General features: G+C 47.0%; 1 protein-coding gene across 1 annotated transcript; it reads left to right on the top strand.

Moving 5' to 3' along the window:
• Nucleotides 1–1,102: 1,102 nt before the first annotated feature.
• GDI1 (GDP dissociation inhibitor 1) lies at nt 1,103–19,117 on the top strand. The gene is made up of 11 exons (XM_079958807.1): nt 1,103–1,295; nt 8,388–8,495; nt 10,078–10,177; nt 10,738–10,872; nt 12,334–12,532; nt 12,905–13,036; nt 13,694–13,793; nt 14,665–14,836; nt 15,874–16,018; nt 16,958–17,012; nt 17,554–19,117. Exons 1-11 carry the CDS (start codon nt 1,251–1,253, stop codon nt 17,704–17,706), a joined length of 1,344 nt encoding a protein of 447 aa, XP_079814933.1. The 5' UTR covers nt 1,103–1,250; the 3' UTR covers nt 17,707–19,117.
• The last annotated feature ends 691 nt before the right edge of the window (nt 19,118–19,808 follow it).

The raw sequence follows: 19,808 nt of genomic DNA, 5'->3' as shown, positions 1-19,808 counted from the left end.
GATAGCCTCTATTGGCAGGGAGTAGAGTGCTGGAGCCCCCAGGATGCTTATTTGAAGGTGGACCTGGCTAGGAAAATGATTGAATGCCAAGAAGAATTCGGCTGTTGTCCTTTCTGTTTGTGTTGATTCGGAAGGAAGAATTATGACAATATAACTTTCCTCACTTTTGCAAAGCTGTGAGACGATCCTAACTACCCTGCCCTAAATTCCTTTGTTAACAATACCGTGGAAAAGTAACAAGATCTCTATTCTCCATTGCACACCTCATGGGGGGGGGCAGTTTAGCGGGCTGTCAAAGCCAGGAAAGTAGAGCAGCTGGGCCCGTTTTAAGGACAGGATTTCCCCGTTGCAGACCCAGATCCATAAAGGATAGCAGCGAGAAGACACGCAACACTTTGACGCATAGGAGTCAACTCCTAGGGTCGTGGGGGCGCCGACCCCGGCCCCCCAATAAAATATTTGAGGGGGTCTTTTATCCCTCCCCAAGTTGATGAGCATTGCCATTCAAATAGTGTGCGTGCCTTGCGTCATGTGATCATGCCCCCCCATATTTTAATTCAAGTTGGCAGCCCCTCAAGTTGGCACCTTCCTCCCCCTCAGCAATGGGCGCCCACCCTGACCAAGAGGTTTCATGAGGCACAAAACTATTTGCCTTAGCGGGAGTAGCCCCTCCAAGCCCCGAGAATAAGTTTCGAAGGCATTTCCTTCCTCTGGGGACGTTTCAGGGCGGGGGGGGGGGGCCCGAAGAGGATGACTTTTCCCGCCGCGACAGATAAAACTCCACTGACTGAGGGAGTTTTCCTCTCAAGCAATACGGCTTTTGTTTATCTGAGGCGGACGCAAGAACCGACGGTGCTGTCACGGTTGCCATGGGGACGAGAGATGGGGGGGGTCGCTGGGTTTGCGAGCTTCTTCCTCCCCCCCCCCCGCCCCCCGCAATGGCAGAAAAAGAAAAAGCAGCAGCAGAGCCGGAACTCGTTTTGTTGCGTGCCTCCTCTCTCGCGCGGAGGCACCATCTGGACTGAGGAAGGAGCGATGCTCGCGCATCTCTCGCCCCCCGCCCCGTTCCCGACATAGCGCTTCTGGAGAAGGACCTCGGCGGGGCGGTTCCCGGTAGCGGAGGGATCCCTCTGCCGGGACTCGTTTGCGGCGGAGGGATCCTCCTCCGGGCTGCCAGTGCTGCGGCCCCATCTTGGCTCCGCGCGGGGCGGGGGGGCGGCGGCGGCGGCGGCGGCTCCGCACCCGGCACCATGGACGAGGCCTACGACGTGATCGTGCTGGGCACCGGCCTGACCGTGAGTGTCTACCCCGCCCGCCCGCCCTGCCCCCCGGCTTTGCACCCCTGCCCGCCCCGCCTTGCTGCTCGTGCATCCCGTGCTCTCCCGCTGCATCCTCCTGCATCCCTGCCATGTCCGGGCGGGGTTTGCAATTCCCCGCAGCCCACGAGGCCTTTCTCGTTGCAGCAACGCAGCTCCAGAAGCAGCACATAATTTCGCCTTTCCCCTCTGCTTCCGTGCTGCTGCTGCTGCTGCCTCGTCCTCCTCGTCCCCTCCCTATTCCAGACCAATATTGCACCTGTCCCCCCAATTAGCAGCTGCTGCTGCTGCTGCTCCCGGAGGTTCGCCCGCCTCGTTTGCCCCGCTCCGTTTCCCCTCCGCCTTGGACGGCAGGCGCCTTTGGGCCCCCGCTTGCAACTCTTCGGATGCACCGCGCCGCCATCAGCCGCCTTCTGAAAGCGATGGGCGCCCATTTGCCCGCGCCCTTTCCCGGCCCTTTCTCCCACCCAGCGCCCCTCCTTCGTTCGGGGGTTGCCAAGCCATCAGCTGGCTGCGGCTGCTGTGCATCTAGCAGCGCCTTGTGACAATGCAGGAAAACCGTATTTGTGGCGCCTTGTGGAGATAGAGCTACAGGGTCTTCGAGGGGCAGGCCAGTTGTGTGTGTTTTCTGGTCGGTTAGCAACCCTGCCCTCTTTTACATCTCAATAGGGGGAGGAAGGGGCGCTGCTGCAGTTCCCATGCTCCTTATGCCCCCCCAACCCTTCAGCAGCATCCCTTCAAGCTCTTCCAGTGCAGTCCTTTAACTGTACGTACTTCCAAATCCTGCAGTCCCAGTGTAAACTGGCTGCCCCTTCAGCACCCAAGGCTGAAGGGTCTGAAGCGCAGAGTGTTCTCCGCCTGGTCCTGAGCGCCCCTGTACCTACTGCAGATGTGGTTGAAGTGCAGAGGTAAACCTTGCATGTACTGTATGCAGTTTCCTGGTTTTTCTCATTAATGCAGCCCCCTGCCAGTGTTTTCCCCATTCTGAACTTTTAAGCTTATTTATAAAAAAAGAAATCTGCTCCACTAAAGTAAATGCTTCTCCTTCTTAGGTGGTTAGTCTGCATCTCCCCTTGCAATTCCTTGCAGTCTAGGAAGCACATACTGCTTGACCCTTGCAGTCTCCATGATGTTAAGGTTTCTTTCCTGGTCTTCTTCCTTTCAAGGCTCCTTAGCAGCCCTGTGCCTTCTTACTGTATCAGCTTGGCTTTGGGCCATCTATGGTTTTCAGTAGAACTGAATGAATTTCTCTCTCTCTCTCCAGAGTTTTAAAAAAACTCCCCCCCCCCCTGCTCCTGCTCCTATCAGGGAATGTTAACCATCACCACCCCAATACTGATTTGTCCCTCTTTACACATTACTGCAAGATGGGATTTCCTGTTCTAGAAACCAATTTAGGCACCTCTTCCTTGCCCTCAACAAGTGGCTAGACACCTCTTTTTGTGTAATTCATATGTTTTTCTACAGATTAATTGCGCTTTGCAGAACTTAACTTCTGTTCTATCTCTCCTCTCCCCAGGAACATCAAAGGGATGCTGCTCTCAGTTTGGCATCTTTCCAAGCTCCCTCCCTTCTTTTTCTTGTGGTTTCCTGGCCTTAGTGTGGAGAGCACTGTCTACTCTGCCCTGTTCATGCTCCATTCCCCCCCCCTTGAAATTATAATTTAGAAGGATGATGTTTTCTGATTCATCACACACACAGCTTTTTCTCAATCTTCTGCATGCAGCCCTGTATGGTAGGGGGCTAAACTGAATTTCCCATGTTTCTGGAACATAGAAAACAGCCCTATAATGGGTCTGGCGATTGGATTGTCTAGCTTACTAATTGTCTAGTTCTAGTTTCTAGCTCTTAAGTGGAGATGCCAGGGATTGAATCCGGAACCTCTTGTATGCAAAAGACATGTTCTTCCATTAAACTCTGACCCTTCACTATGGAACCAGCCTATCTCGTGTTATGGAGCAGCAATTAAGACAGAATCTGTTAAGGAGGAAAATGTTTTCCGCTCCTCCTCCCACCTTAGCCTCACAAACCAGGCTTGTCCTTAGATGAATCCGAACTCATATCCCATGAGAAGCCCTTCATCCTCTTGTAGCAAGCAAGCAAGCTGCTCTCTCTTTCACCACTTGTAATTCATTAACAGCAAATTCACACAAACTTATTTTTACTGCCATGGAGCTGTAGCTTAAGTGAGAGTGTTTCCTAAAGTATTCTTTGTTAGTGTTTGGCCCTCCTGATAGAGCCATGGTTTTCTGAAGGGTAGGAAATAACAGTTCAGCCAGTTTTAAGTCTGTAGTATAGATGCACCGTTTCAAATGACCAGTTCAGGATACAGCAAACATGCAGTTAGTATTCATCCATGGAGTGGTATCCAGCTATCCTGCTTATGGAAGCATTTCTGTTTTAGGGATCATCCACTATTTCCCTTGCACTCAAAGACCAATTTCATTCTTATAATGAAATGTAATTTCTTCTACAGCTTGTAGGGATGATTGTGGAATGGAGTTGCATGAATGTCCCAGGAGCCTATTGAATAGTGCCTGTGACATCACTAATAATACATTATGCAATTGCTTTGGGAACTTTCACGGAGCTGAAATGATAAGGCTTGTGCTTGCATTACAGTGTTTCTCTCTCTGCCACCCCACCCCCTCTCTTTTTCTCCCCTCCCCCTTCCAGTAGGCTGCTGGGGGAGGGACCAGTTACTGCATGAAATTAGGCCACAGATTGTCTACCACCTGCATTGCAGGAGCAGCGTGATTGCCACCTTCATGTGGCCAAATATCCCGCCACTCTGAAAACTGAAAACAAATCACTTTAATTGGTTGAAATTATGTGTGTGGGATGGATTATATAGGAATTTGCATGTTGCTATGTGCTTCACAAAGGAGTTGGTGATTTCAGGTATCCACATGTTAACCACGGTGGTGTGGAATCCAGCCAGGGAGAGTAGATAATCTTCCTTTTGAGCTTCCTTTTCTCACTCACCCATCCATAAATCTACCCGCCCAACAGCAGCTAGACTTTAGACTTTGCCTTGAGTATTTATTATAGCTGTAAGCTACTGAGGTGAAACCAACAAGAGCATTCTACAGACCTTAGCTTTGGCTCCTAGGTCCTTGTAAGTTGCACCGTAGCTGTCTACCCCTAAAATCCCAGTACAAGTCTTGCTGTGGATTCTGTGCAGAAACCCTTGTCATTTCCCCAAACTTCCTTGAGACCAGTTTCTGCCTGGTGCCAGCTCCACTGTTCGTAACTGAGCACCCCTGTATACTGGTTTGGAGCACACAGTGGCATGGCATGGGAAAATAACAACCTCAGGCTTATTCCCCTTCTTCACATACACATGTGTACTTCTTATCCTCCTTTTTGTGTTGATTTTGATATGCCAGGACTCTATGTAAAATGGATGGAGAAATCTGTGATCCTCCTGGTGTTCTGGGACAACATCTCCCAGCATCTCTGAGCATTAATAATAATAATAAAAATAATAAATTGTATTTATACCCCGCCCTCCCCAGCCAAAGCCGGGCTCACGGTGGCTAACACCAATAAAATCACAGTAAAAACATAATGGGGGGGGGGGGGCGGGCAGTCTCATTTTAAAAGTAGCCAATAGATCAAGACCGTAAGGGGAGGGCAACATAAGGGTCAGACTAAGTCCAAACCAAAGGCCAGGCGGAACAGCTCTGTCTTGCAGGCCCTGTGGAAAGATGTCAAGTCCCGCAGGGCCCTAGTCTCTTGTGACAGAGCGTTCCACCAAGTCGGGGCCAGTACTGAAAAGGCCCTGGCCCTAGTTGAGACCAATCTAACCACCTTGTGACCTGAGACCTCCAAAATGTTGTCATTTGTAGACCTTAAGGTTTTCTGCGGGGCATACCAGGAGAGGCGGTCCCATTGGTATGTGGGTCCTAGGCCGCATAGGGCAGCGGTGGCAGTGATGGGTAGGAGTGGGGGGATGTGCAGGCAGACGAGACAGAATGGGAGGAGGAGGCTCCAGGGGAAGGGACTAGTGGGTTGTGGGGTTCTGTAGCACCTGTGCGGCAGCTGCCAGCAGAAGAGAAAGAAGGGGGTCAGGAGAGGGAGACTGGGCAGCCAGAGCAAGGGGGAAAGGAGCAGGAGACAAGAGAACAGCCAAAGGAGGTCCTGGAACCTAGAGAGCCTGCAAAGCTCCCAGAAGGGGTCATGGCTTCGAAATCCCCTGGAATCCCTCCTCCTCAAGAAAGAGCTATTTATCTGACTTCCGGGTTGGCGCCTCCGGCAATGGCGGAATTCCTCTGATCGGGAGGAATTCGCTCCGTGGAAATTAGGGTCTGGCCGCCACGGCAAAGGCGGAGACCCACTAAAATCACAGGCGGGAGTAGCCTGTGAACGTGGGATTCGGCTGGCACCTTTTGCGCCTCCCCTACTCACGGGGAGACCTGGTTTCGGGGATCCAGAGTGACGTGGGGTGAGCGGCGCAGTGCTTCGAATTGATTGCTTTTTTCACGGAGTGAAGCCGCATTGCTGTTGCCGGAGAGCGCTGACTTTCCTGTGAACAATTTGATTCTAAACAACTACCCGTGAGTAGAACGGAAAATTGGATTCTTAAACGTCTTAATTTGGCACTGAAACGGGGAGGCTCTAAACAGGAAGTCCGCCTTCCCCTTTTGTAAATAGATTGAAGCAAAGAGCTTGTAAGCTAAAGTCTTGGAAAGTCCTCTGTAAAGGATTAAACTTCCATCGGCTAAAATCATTAAACCCCCCTTGGAAGCAGGAGAAGAGGGGGGAAATTTTGGATCGTGTAAGCCTGCAGGAGAGAGGGAAGAAAGTTAAATTACCACTGCTCTGAACCTGAAAACGGGCTGCTAGCAAGACCGACATTTTGGGAAAGTTCATTGTTGTTGACAGCTAGTTAAATAAGAGAAATACATAGTTTCCATTGTCTCCTTCTGCGTTTAAAAAGGAGTAAAAGTAACTGAAAATTGAAACTAATTTTATTACTTGAACTGTGCCTAAAAGGATTGATACAAATAGAAATTGTTTCCCTCTAGAGGGAGCCTTTGAAGCTGTTACAGGAGTTGAGCTGGGGGGATTTCCAGCTGCAAGATAAAAAATCGTGAGAACCAGGGATTGACCTTGGATTGGTTAAGAATGTCGACAGAAGAAGCCTTAGTGACTGCATTTTGTAAGATAAGTGATTCATTGGAACAGCTCCACAAGAAGATGGACGTGATGACTATTAAAATTGATAATTTGGGTCAAAAAGTAACTAATTTTGGACAAAAAGTGAATATCTATACAGAAACTATTCAGGAATCGACACAGGAATCTATTTTGATATGGCAAACTGTGGAGAACGCGAGGGAGAAAGTTGTTGTTGTTGAACCTAAAGTAATACAAGTGGAGAGGGAGAGAGCCCCAGTTTTACAGAGGCAATTTGATGACTATAAGTTGTTGCCTTCTATGAGTGAATTCAGAGAAAGTCAGATTTTGAGGATTGGAGCCCTGCTTGGACTGGAGAAGGAAAGTTGGATAGATCCCCTCATGCAGGGATTTACTGACCTTTGGGACCTGGACCTGGGTCAGGAGGAGATTGGAGTTGTGGGGACCTTCAGATTTGGAGGAATTTTCAAACACGTCCTGAAATATCTTTTGGATTTTAGTTTTAACTACGGAGATTTGGCTGACCTGTCGAGAAGGAATAAAAACATTGCTAGGTCGGAGCTTCCCCGAGATCTGCTCTTCAGCATCAAAGGAAGGAAATTAAGAACAAGATCAGCAGAAGACAAAGTAAAGTGCATGTATAAATATGAAGAAGACACGCAGAAGGGACTTGGAAAAGAGTTAAGAGCCTTGGACAGAAGATCACCAGGTTGATGGACTATATGGAATTGACGGAAATGACTGACAGAATCCGAGACCAGGGAGAAGGGACGGTGGAAGAAGATTGGAAAAAGTTTAAAGTTTATTTATAGAAATATTGTAAAATTAATGAGTGTTAGAAAAATGTTGGAATGAAATTATATGGCTTTAGTAGAAATAAGTATTATAGTATTAATGGAAAATAAGGTTAAAATAAGTCAAGATAATTATAAGACAGAAAATAGAGAAAGATGGAAAGGAATTGCTGAAACAATTAATAGAATTCGAATACAAAAAGGGAGGTGTGAGGAAGTCGAGGAAACAAGGGAATGAAGGATAAGACATTGAAATGGTATGATGTATGTTTTTAAACTGTTTTTGTTCTGTTTTGTTTAGTTTAATGTGTTAATGTTGTGTTGTGTATATTGTAATGTATTGTTTTTTCTTTCTTTTGCTTTTTCTTTTTTTTCTTTTCTCTATCTTCTTTTTTGTAAGGTTTAAAAGTAATAAATATTATTTAAAGAAAAAGAAAAAGAAAGAGCTATCTATCTGAGACAGAGCATAGGACTGCAGTCGTAGGTTGCCTAAACATCTAGTTAGCGGGGAGTGTTCCTGGATATCTCTTGCTGATGTAACCTACTGCTTCACCAATAAAGAATTAAAATCTGGTTGCTTGTCCTCGTTGGTCCTGGTGTGGTGGGGACAATTGGCTGTGCTGGCTACGGCTGTTGAGGTTGGAGTGCAACATCATTGGGAGAGCCACAGGTTCCCCAACCCTGCACTGTGAAAGCTACCATGCTGTGGGGACATAGGTAAAGGGAGCCCTGACCATTAGGTCCAGTCGCGGATGACTCTGGGGTTGCGGCGCTCATCTTGCTTCATTGGCCGAGGGAGCCGGCATACAGCTTCTGGGTCATGTGGCCAGCATGACTAAGCCGCTTCTGGCGAACCAGAGCAGCGCACGGAAACGCTGTTTACCTTCCCACCGGAGCGGTACCTATTTATCTACTTGCACTTTGATGTGCTTTCGAACTGCTAGGTTGGCAGGAGCAGGGACCGAGCAATGGGAGCTCAACCCGTCATCGTGGGGATTCGAACCACCGACTTTCTGATTGGCAAGCCCTAGGCTCTGTGGTTTAACCCACAGTGCCACCTGCGTCTGCTGTGGGGAGATACTTTGAACTAATCATGCCATAGGGCATCCATAACCCTGCTCACCTTCTATCCTAGGAATGTATCCTTTCTGGCATCATGTCTGTGAACGGCAAGAAGGTCCTGCACATGGACCGGAATCCGTACTACGGGGGCGAGAGCTCATCAATCACCCCCCTGGAAGAGGTAAGGAACCAGGAACATAGGGCGTGTTTATACCTCTGTTGGATTAGATCTAAGAGAAAGTGTGCTCTGATGGCTAAGGTGGGAAATCTCCCATTTAAAATCTCTCCTCAGCCCTGAACTCAATAGTTGGCTGGAGCCAAGGCATTCTCTGTTGATCAGTGGCGTAGCGTGGGCCGGCCGCACCGGCCGCAATTTCTGGGGTTAGGGCAAATCCACGGGTTAGGGGGCGCACATCCACGGGTTAGGGGGCGCAAATCCACGGGTTAGGGGGCGCAAATTACTTGCCTTGCCCCGGGTGTTGACAACCCACGCTATGCCACTGCTGTTGATCCCACTCCCTTACCTGTGATAAGGGTGTAATTCACCCATTCTTGTAAGGTTTTCTGTGATAATGTATGCAAAGTGCTTTGAACAATGCCAGGGTGGATAAAAATCAATGATTTATTTATGTTTAATATAAAAAAATCATTTTTTTTAATTTAAATTGGATTTTTTTATTTAAATTGGATTTTTAAAATAAAATGCTTTTGGAGGAAAAATCTTTCTAAAGATAGTTTTCTGTTTAAGTTACATTATAGTCCAAAGGCTATTCATCAGCAAATAAGGATTTGTTTTAAGCTTTTCATGTGTGCTAAAACTCAGTGTAAGTTTTTTTTTAAAAAAAATTGTTTAACCACATCAGTTAACAAACATGGATACATATGCTATAATGTTACTGTTTTAGTTAAATAAAATGTTTAAATTGCTATTATGGAAATGATTACTTTTCTCCTTCCAATAAAGTACAGCAGAAAAGTTGTCCAAATATAAACAGTTAACTTTTTAAACCTCACCATAATTTCATAATTATCTGTCAATGTATTTCTAATAGTATAACCAAATTGGTCATTTTTGATACAACTGTAAAAACTACTCTGAAAATTTATTATTCCAAAAATGAAACATTCATCTGGTTGTAAATATTAAGATTGTACCAGCAAGAATGAGTCTTTCTGTAAAAAATAATGATTAAATCAAGTCTTACTGACTAGTGGCTTAAATTGTGATTTAAATCGATTTGATTTAAAGCAGGTAAAGGCAAACTTGGCCCACCTGGTGTTTTGGGACTACAACTCCCATCATCCCTAGCTAACAGGACCAGTGGTCAGGGATGATGGGAGTTGTAGTCCCAAAACATCTGGCGGGCCAAGTTTGCCTACGCCTGGTTTAAATCAAATCCACCCTGAACAATGCTCAGGAAAAGCATATAAATCCTATTCGGCATCTTTTCACTTCCCAGAATCTTTCCAGCTTGCGTGAAATGGCAAAGTAAATGTTTGCATGCTGGTTCTAGTGTTTCATAGATAACTTGCACCAGGGAGCCTGGAAGATAGGAGAAGTGGTTTGGGGTGATGGACTGCTTCCTGCAGTATCCTGGTCTCCTTTTTGAATTGACACTTCTCTGACTGATACAGCTGAGATAGATTCTCCTCCTGCATTTTGGTTTCACTGATACATTTGTCTTAGGCTAATATGTATATTCTAATTGAGGTGCCCTGTCTGAATGAGTGTGTGTGATGTACTGTTTTTCCTCAACTACCAGCTCTACAAGCGCTTTGAGATTGGTGATGGCCCCCCTGAATCTATGGGGCGTGGCCGGGACTGGAATGTTGACCTTATCCCCAAATTCCTCATGGCCAATGGTAAGTCCATGCCCTTGTTGTCTCTTGGTCTGTTTGCCAGAGATTTCATTCGTTTTACTCAAAAAGGGGTGAGATGAGCTTGAAGAATCACTTTAGAAGGGCAGTCTGTAGTGGCATAGGACAGGCCCACATAATAGTATTGTGAGACATCTTGGCTCATTGAAGTGGGCCAGGACTTTGCATATCATTGGCGGGCGCTGAAGAACAAGCAGCCAAAAATGGCGCTCTGCAGTTGATGGAGCTCTGTCCCTCACACCTCACAGCTCTGCCTGTATGCTCTACACACATTTATCTGGCAAGCATTTCCCCTCTTATTCACCTATCATTTGCTGTGAACCTTTGTACTGTGTGCATTTTATTTACTTCACTTTTCTATCCTGGATTTCTTTCATTATGGAACCTAAGGAACAAATGGTTCTCGCAGTTTGCCTGTCCAAACACTGGTCAGACCCAAGCCTCTTTACCGTCAAGAAAGTGGCAGGTCTCATGTACCTTCATCTTGGCTCTCTCTATAATGCAGGTAGAAGGGCTCTAAATGAGGCTTTCCTTCCCCCACGCAGGCCAGCTGGTGAAAATGCTGCTGTATACGGAAGTGACACGCTATCTAGACTTCAAAGTGGTGGAAGGCAGTTTTGTCTACAAGGCAGGAAAGATCTACAAAGTGCCGTCGACCGAGACAGAGGCTCTGGCATCCAGTAAGCCTATTTCTTGCAAAACTGTACTGTGTTTGGCTCACAGGGACCTTTGTATTCCTTTTGTGGTAAATATATATTACTGATGTACAAAAAAGTAACGTGCAATGAAACATTCATTAACAAACAAACTCAGATTCTCAGTGTTTGCATTTACCTTCATATCTATACTTAATCTGCATTAATTTTATTTTAAAATAAATTTCCTGCTTTATAATTCAACTAGCAGTCTCATTGCCAATACTGCTTAGAAATTTAAGAAACTAAAGGATCAGTGTAGTTTTGCAAACTTCAGTCCACCATCTTGATTAAAAATGGCATCCAGTTGTATTCAAACACACACAAGAACCTGCTCCTTGATCTCAGGAACCATCATGCAAAATTCAGTTACAATACCATAAGAGATAGCTAAACACATAGCAAACAGACAAACAATATATATAGTAGATAATGGAATCTCAAGGAAGCAGACAGAGCATTTTGGGCAGGATTGAACTAATGAGTCCCCCAAGCAAAAGCTGTGTGGAAGGACTTGCACTTGCGCACCAGATCTTCCCCTGTTCTCCTTCCTCTGGGCTTCCGAGAACCCTTGGAACAGCGTATCTGGGGAGAAGAGGGGGGATCATTCCACCTAGCAAGTCGAAATACTTGTGCTGACAGAAAGATTACTTTAGTTGGTATCGAATGGTGCTAAATGACTATAAAATAATTTAAAGGAATCCATAATAATGACATTGGCAAGATAATTCTAGAGTTTTTAAAACTTCTAATAACTGAGCCCCCCCCCCAAAAAAAAACCCTAAAGTTGGAGGTATAGTTCAGTCTTTGCACCTGAAAAACTTTGCTCTCTGAGAAGGGCCTGCTCTCGGAGGAGCCTGTGCCCTGTGTGCCTGTGAGTCACTGCTATGGACGTGCATCCTTTGAGGGGCAGGTAATTCTGCTGCATCACCACACCAGGAGTGACTGACTGATCTAAATCACACAGCAGGACTACCCACCCCCAGAAGAGGCTGAGAGGAAGGAAGGGTGCAAAGTCAGAGCAGCAAAGTCAGGAGGATTTCTGTTGGGCAGCCTTCTCTGTGGGTGAGGACTTGGGCTCACAGGTGCCTTGTGATTTTTTGACCCACATTATTTATTGCCATGCAGTGTACAAGATGGGATTGCTTACCCTAAATAGGAACATTTTTGTCACAATTAAGTGTTACCTAAAATTTTGGAGTCCAGGGAGTGACTTGATGCTAACCTTTACACTACTCTTCTCCAAGTTTGGAAGGACCCTCTCCGTGTCTCCTCCCTTGAAGATGTGGCACCCTGGCACCTGAGATCCTTTTAGCTGGAGATGCCTGGGATTCAACTTGGTACCTTCCTAGTGCAAAACATGCTCTTCCATTGAGCCAAGGCCCTGGTAATTCAGTGTGACTCTCCAGTGTGCTGTCTCTAGTCCAACCCATCTTCCTCCTTTAGATCTCATGGGCATGTTTGAGAAGCGGCGCTTCCGTAAGTTCCTGGTGTTTGTGGCAAACTTTGATGAGAACGACTCGAAGACATTGGAAGGGGTGGATCCTCACGGCACCACAATGCGCGAGGTCTATCGACGTTTTGACCTGGGCCAGGATGTCATTGACTTCACAGGTCATGCGCTGGCACTCTACCGCACCGATGAGTGAGTAGTTGATCCTAAACCCTCCTTCTCACAGGGAGTGCAGCTTTTTCTATGTCCCCTGGCTATGTAGCTGTGCCACATCCTGTGGTTATTGTAGTAGCTCCTTGTCAGCTGAGAGTGACCGGGAGGACAGTGATGTCAAACATTGGCTTGTTAGAAACAGGGTGGGCAGGGGGAGATGCCCAAGGAAAACGCCTATGAAAAATTATGGACTCTCCCCCTTCTCTGCAAAAAGGGGAAACTGGTCATTGGCTCCCTCAGCCCACAAGACAGCCCTGACCTTTCCCTTAGGAAACTCCCAATTGTCTTGTCCTCTGCTTCCTGTTGTTCATTCTTGGTGGGACTGAAGCAGGCTGTTTTCTCTTTTCACAGCTACTTGGATCAGCCCTGCTTGGAGACCATCAATCGCATCAAACTGTACAGTGAATCCCTGGCCCGCTATGGGAAGAGTCCCTATCTCTACCCACTTTATGGTCTGGGTGAACTACCCCAGGGCTTTGCCAGGTATGCCATATCCTAGGGCTCCAAGTACATGGGGCAACTCTTGCCTTGGTCCTTAGACTAGTAGAAAGAAAGGGCATTGAGTCCAGTCACAGTTACTATTTCCACCATCACCACCACCCAGTTCTGTTCCAGGATATTGAGACTCTGAACTTTTACATGTGAGCTTTCAAATAGGTTATATGCAAAATCTGCAGAAATGTGTATGCTTTATTCTGAACTTGGTATCTAAGATTTTGCAGAGTTCTCTGGTTTTCTGGGGTGATGGACACATTTACATTCTGTACAAGGAAACATGAATGTTACTCCAAGAGAGAAACAAATGCATGTGAGCAGCACAGAAACTTGAACCCCTGGATCGCTTTTTCATAGATCCCATCTGCATGCTTTCACAAGCATAAGGGACTAGGTAATACCTTAAAAATGTTAAGATTTTAAAGAAACTCAATTATATTTGATCACAGTCACAGAAAACAAACAATTCTGATATTAGTGTTTGACTTGTTAATTAACAGAGGGATGAAAGTAATGGGAAAAGGATTGCTTACATCTTTTGGCAAAGTAGTTCTGCCCTTGTAGCTGAACTGCATGAGGTGTGTGTTAGGGTTGAGGTCTGTTTTGGTCAGTGCCCTTCACCACCCACCCATCTCATGTCCGCAGGCTCAGCGCCATCTATGGTGGCACCTACATGCTCAACAAGCCAGTGGATGAGATTGTCATGGAAGGTGGCAAGGTCATCGGGGTCAAATCTGAAGGCGAGGTGAGAATGGGAAGCTGACCTTTCACCCCTCTATGGTAGAAAGGCTGGGAAGGGGATGTCTCAAGTTACATCCTGGGAGCAATGGTGCTTGGAAGACTGTTCTGTAAGTGAAGTACCTGGCTTTTAAAGAGGTACTACCTGTTTCAAGAGGCTTGAGTTACCATTGTTCATCTGCATCCAGGGTCCACTTTCCCCCCACCTTCTCTGCCTGTAAGCTGATTCTGTTAGTCCATGTGGATTGGCAGCAATTGGAATGGGAAATCATCATCCTTTCTCCTGCCTGAGTATGTGGCTTGTGAGATGAACCTAGTCTAGCCCTATCTTTGGCTGGTTGCTTTTGATATGGGACAAATTCAAACAAGTGATTCCTCCCAATGCAGTCTAAGGCTAGCAAGCACTTATGCTGCATGGCACTTCTGTTGCATACTTTGCCAGCTGGAACCTGGACAAGCGATATGGGGAAGGGCAGAGATGGGAAAACATAAGGATTACTAGAATCCCAGAGGTCCACCAAACAAAGCTAGCAGTGCAAAATAGTGCCTCAGAAGTGAGCGTAGTGTTAGAATAGAACAAGATGCCTCTGAGCACCTTGGAATTTATTTTCAGCATCAGAACTGATCTTAAAGTCATTTCATACAAAAATCCAGTTCTGGCTTCTCAAGGTCCCCCACCCCCTTTCATTTCAGGAGCATAATTTGGGGAGGGAGCATTTTGTTCTATTTATTTGTTTGCAATTTATATACCATCTTTCTGCCAAGCTTCTTAGTTATACACTTGGGCCTTTCGAACCTTTAACTGCATGGAGTAACATCCTAGGAAGTCTTGGGCTCTGCCAGTGTCCCTCTGCATAATGTTTACTCCCCCACTCCAGGTGGCACGCTGCAAGCAGTTGATCTGCGACCCCAGCTATGTGCCAGATCGGGTGCGCCCTGCAGGAAAGGTGGTGCGTGTCATCTGCATTCTGAGCCACCCTATCCGTGGCACCAATGACTCTAACTCCTGTCAAATCATCATCCCCCAGAACCAAGTGGGGCGCAAATCTGGTGAGTACACGTGGATATGGGGCTCTGGGTAGAGTTGGGGGAAGGGGAGGCAGGATTTAATGTTTGAGGGCTTCTTCCACAGTATCATATACAGCTGGGACAGGGGACCAGTGGCTCTTCAGGACCAGTGGCCCATCATCCCTGACCATTGGCCATGATAGTTGGGACAGATGGGAGTGGGGAGTCCAGCAACACCCCAGGGGTCAGCAAACCTTTTTTGGAGGGGGCCAGTTCACCGTCCCCCAGACCTAGTGATGGGCTGGACTGTGTGCGGGGGAGCGCACAAGCGGTAGAGGGGGCTTCTCTCTCTCCCCCTCTCCCCCAGCCCCTCCCCTCCTCCTGCCCACCTCCTCCACCACTCTGCCTGTGGTTGGGAGCCAGTGGCAGTGGTGACACCTCTCCTTTTCGGGCCAGCTTTCCATAGGGAGAGGCCGGCAGGCGGGTAGCGAGGCTTCCTAGCAAAGCCCAGCCCCCTTCCTTCATAGGGCAGGGAGAAGCCAGGAAGAGGGAGGGAGGAGGGAGGAGACGCCGCTGCGCGGAGGGAGGGAGGGAGGGGGGAAAATCACAAAAGAATGGCACCTGGGGAAAAAATAGTGATTGCGCCGATCCAAGTGGCGATTGCAGAACTGTTTGCGGGCCAGATCCTGATGGCAATTGAGCCGGATACGGCCCACGGGCCTTAGTTTGCCAATCCCTGCCCTATCCCCAATATGAAGTGTACCAAGGGCATTATAATGCTCACATTTTTTTCTAGTTCTGTATCTTATAACAATTCCGTGGACTAGGAAGGCCCAAGTGAACTTCATGGTAGGCTCAGGATTTCAGCAATGACTAGTGCTAACTCTCCAGGGTTTCAGGGAGGGGACTTTGCAGCCACTGAGCTACCGTCCTTTCCTTTGTTACGAAAACACACACATTTACCCTCTGGCATCCTGTATAAGATAATGTTGGTACGGTGTATGTGTTGGGGTTAGGGCTGCTTCGCTTGGGCTATTTTCCACCAGGCTTGTGACCCTTTCCTTTGCCTCCCTACCTAGATATCTATGTCTGCCTGATCTCCTCCGCCCACAATGTGGCTGCGCAGGGCAAGTACATTGCGATTGCCAGCACTACTGTGGAGACGGACTCTCCTGAGAATGAAGTGCAGCCAGCCCTCGAACTTCTTGAGCCTGTCGACCAAAAGTGAGTGGGCCAGAGGAAAACATGAGGAACAGAACTAGTCTCTAGGATTATGATGTTGATATGATTGCTGTAGGACACAATTTCTGCTTTAGGACACAGAACTTCTTGCCTACAGTTCACAATCTGAAAGGAGAGGGAATGGGGACACACATAACAAGGGCCTTCAAATACTTGGACACAGCTGCATTTCATTCAAGATAAAAATGGTAATTTCTAGGGGATTTTCCACATAGGGTAAAGAAGGAAAATCCAAGGACAAGAGATGCAGCAATCACTAATATCTGGACTGCGCGTGAGTGACTGCTGTTCCAGATTTTTAAATGATGGCAGGAAGATTCTAGCCTAGTCACTCCCTAACATGCTAGTTTTCGATGTGTGGGTGTGTTCCCTCATGCAAGCCCTACTTGCAATCTGAAGTGGCACAATCAAGACACTAGGCCTCTGAATAGAATAAGAAAACAGTTTAACAAAAGAAAAATAAATGAGGCTATAATGAGATAGAAGGAAACAAGGGGCAGGGAGACGCAAGATTACATAGAAAGTTTAAAACAGGTTTATGCTGGATCTGATAAAAGCTCAGATAAATTAATAGAAGAGGGCCTGCTGAAGGATGCTGAGACAGTGGAAACAAAGACTTTGGGGCTAGAGACTTTGGGCTAGCTAGGCCCTCCAGTTCATGGCTCTTCAAGCTGCAGGGTTGAGTCAGAAATTCAGTAGCAAGGAACAGAGAAACGGCTTTGAGAGAGGGATCGCTGCTGGTGTGTGTGAATCTCATTTTTGCCTGTGGTAACAGAGTTTGCAGGTTACTCTCTTATTATTTCAAAAACTTTCAAGGCCTGTTTGACCCGAAATGGCAAAAGCAGTGTGTGGGGAGTGAAGCCTGTCTCAAACATATTTCAAACCCTTAAGACTTTCATAAGCATCTTTCCTTTTTAATAGGTTTGTGGCCATCAGTGACATATATGAGCCTACCGATGATGGAACTGAAAGTCAGGTGAGACTCCACAACGTATTTGGTGTTCCGAAGTGTTTAGAGAAGGGAGAGCGTTACTGCATGGCCCATAGCTGGCTTTAAAGAAGATCCTGGCTTCTTTATACCTGAAGGAGCGTCTCCACCCCCATCGTTCTGCCCGGATGCTGAGGTCCAGCGCCGAGGGCCTTCTGGCGGTTCCCTCATTGCGAGAAGCAAAGCTACAGGGAACCAGGCAGAGGGCCTTCTCGGTGGTGGCGCCCGCCCTGTGGAACGCCCTCCCACCAGATATCAAAGAGAAAACCAACTACCTGACATTCAGAAGACATCTTAAGGCAGCCCTGTTCAGGGAAGTTTTTAATCTGTGATATTTTAGTGTATTTTTGGTTTCTATGGAAGCTGCCCAGAGTGGCTGGGGAAACCCAGCCAGATGGGCGGGGTACAAATAATAAATTATTATTATTATTATTATTATTATTATTATTATTATTATTATTATTATTATTTATCTTCCATTGCCCATCTCATGCACCTGTGGTTTTTCTTGCCTCTGTTTCCCCTGCAGGTATTCTGCTCACGGTCATATGATGCCACCACCCACTTTGAGACAACATGCGACGACATCAAAGACATTTACCGGCGCATGGCAGGGGCTCCCTTTGACTTTGAGAGCATGAAACGGCGCCAGAATGATGTCTTCGGCGAGGATGAGCAGTGACTACTCCCCTTCTCTTTCTCTCCCCTCCCCTCCCCATCCTCCCTCCCCCTGGGTTTTCCCCATGCAAGGGACCATACTCCCACTAGGGACTGGCTTTACCCCACACCTCATCTGAGACTGGCCCTTCCAGATATTCATTCAGCTATGATTGATTTCTCTTAATTGTGACCATTCCCCTTAATCCGCAGGGAGAAAAGACATTCCTAGTTTATTTTTCCACTCCATCTCCTATCTTTCTGCTCACAAGCGAAAGACCCCTCCCCCCCAACAACTGAGGTTGCATCAGAGTTGGTGCAGCTGAAATTCTTTGGGGACCCATTCTCTTACAGAACAGGGATTTGTATTGTATTCAATTGCATGCATTTAACCTCTGCTGGCTACCAACTTCTAGGAAAAAGCAGGCTTGGGTGATTTGGCACACTCTTCTGCTGCAGCTCCTTCCCTCTGCATGTTTGTAAGGATAAACACACATCTGAAAGCGGGCAGAAGTAAGCACACTAGTCACTTTTCCACTTCAAGTTGCCCCATCACAAATCTGTTCCTAGAAGAAGCAGACATCAGGGGTTTAAAGACATGTAATTGCATGGAGCATGCAGTTTGGCCTTTGTTCCTGCTGCTAATCTCAAACTTTCCTCATCTCTTCCACTTTGCCCTCCTCTCTCCTCTCAGCTCCCATGTTATTTTCTGTGCCTCACAATCCCCCCCCTTTCCAGTTCTGATCCCAGTGAATTAGCTTGCTTGCTTCACTTGTGACAGACATTCCTCCCCCCACCTACATATAACGCAGCCCTCCTTCCTTCCCATATTTATCATGATCATGGTGTGAATCTTCATTTCTGTATGCTGAGAAGAGGCTGGAATGACTAGCACTACAGGATTTGGGGGGGCGTGAAGGGCCCCTCTGAACCGCCTCTTTCCACACATGCTGTCCCTCTGGCCAGTCCCTCCCCTCCCCCACCTTGCCACTTCAGGTTCTCACAGGCCTCTTTGTTTGTCTTGTGTCCATTTTGTCCCCTCAATTCCCTCTTAGTTACTTTAGCCTAAAGTGGGGGAAGATTTGTGTGTGCGTGTGCGTGTGTGTATGTGTCTCTCGTGTGCTGGACATAGGGACAGGGTGGTGGTTCTGTCCCCTTCCACTTGCTGCCACCTGCTGTAACTTATTGTAACTTATTAATGAAGCAGGTCAAACTTTTGTTGACACACCTGATAATTAACGAGGTTTGGATGGGGGCGGTTAGGCCCTGGCATGAGCAAAAAGGCCTGGGGTCTGTTCTGTGTCAGAGGCTTCCTTCCTGCCAAAGCTGGCTTTATGGTTAACAATCTGTCTGTAACTCTAGTGGGATATGAGGGGTCAGCTCCCTCCACCCCACAGCTGCTCAATTGTCTCAAAGTAATAAATTCACTTAGTCTAGCTCTGGCTCTTGTCTGGTACCACCACCATGGGAATGAGAGGGGAGGGGAGGTCACGTTTAGGCCGTCTCCTAAATAGAGAAGGGAGACTTTTGTAGAGAAAGACCATGTTAAACTCAGGAGATGGATGAAAACTCTCATGTGAGCCTGGCCTTTGTGGCTTAATCTTTTTGGAAAGGAATTCCAGTGTAGAGCCCAGCCCCATGTGAACCATGAAACTTGAATTTTGTTTTAACCTGCACAGCTTAACTCTTGTTACAGACTTCCATCTCATCTGCTTTTTTCTACTGCTCAGTGTCATTTTTTCAAGAATTTAGAGTTAAGCAAGGAAATGAAGAATTGCTGTTTTAGGGAGCCGACTGCTGGAATTGATCAGATTATTCAAACTTTCCCCAGTCTCCCTGTGTGTCACCAAGATCTGAAAGCAGATAAGTGCAGGGTTTAGCAAAATACGACCCTTAATATGTATCTAGAAGTGTGGCACATATTTGGGCATAAATACCTCTCATCTACCTTGAGCTAAGACATTTTGGCCCAGTTAGTTTATGACCCTTTCCTCTTGGAGCAGAAACCCTGTTTGCCAAGATAATATGGGGGCAGGAGCAGTACTTGCAGGGGAGAATTGGTGAAGAGTTCTTATGCCTTCTCTGCTATTCTGCCCTCAGGGAGCCTCTCTTTACAGTAAGAGTGCT

This window comes from Podarcis cretensis (genome assembly GCF_951804945.1).
Source record: "Podarcis cretensis genome assembly, chromosome: 17".
Lineage (NCBI taxonomy): Eukaryota > Metazoa > Chordata > Lepidosauria > Squamata > Lacertidae > Podarcis > Podarcis cretensis.
The sequence above is the reverse complement of the archived record's forward strand: the minus strand, read 5'-3'. Positions and strand labels throughout refer to the sequence as shown.

What these genes read in the sequence shown, in the direction of transcription:
- GDI1 (XM_079958807.1), top strand. Translation starts at nt 1,251, where the DNA reads ATGGACGAGGCCTACGACGTGATCGTGCTGGGCACCGGCCTGACC. An exon ending in GCACTCTACCGCACCGATGA is followed by an intron (nt 12,533 to 12,904) that starts GTGAGTAGTTGA and finishes CTCTTTTCACAG; the next exon opens with CTACTTGGATCAGCCCTGCT. An exon ending in ATGATGGAACTGAAAGTCAG is followed by an intron (nt 17,013 to 17,553) that starts GTGAGACTCCAC and finishes TTTCCCCTGCAG; the next exon opens with GTATTCTGCTCACGGTCATA.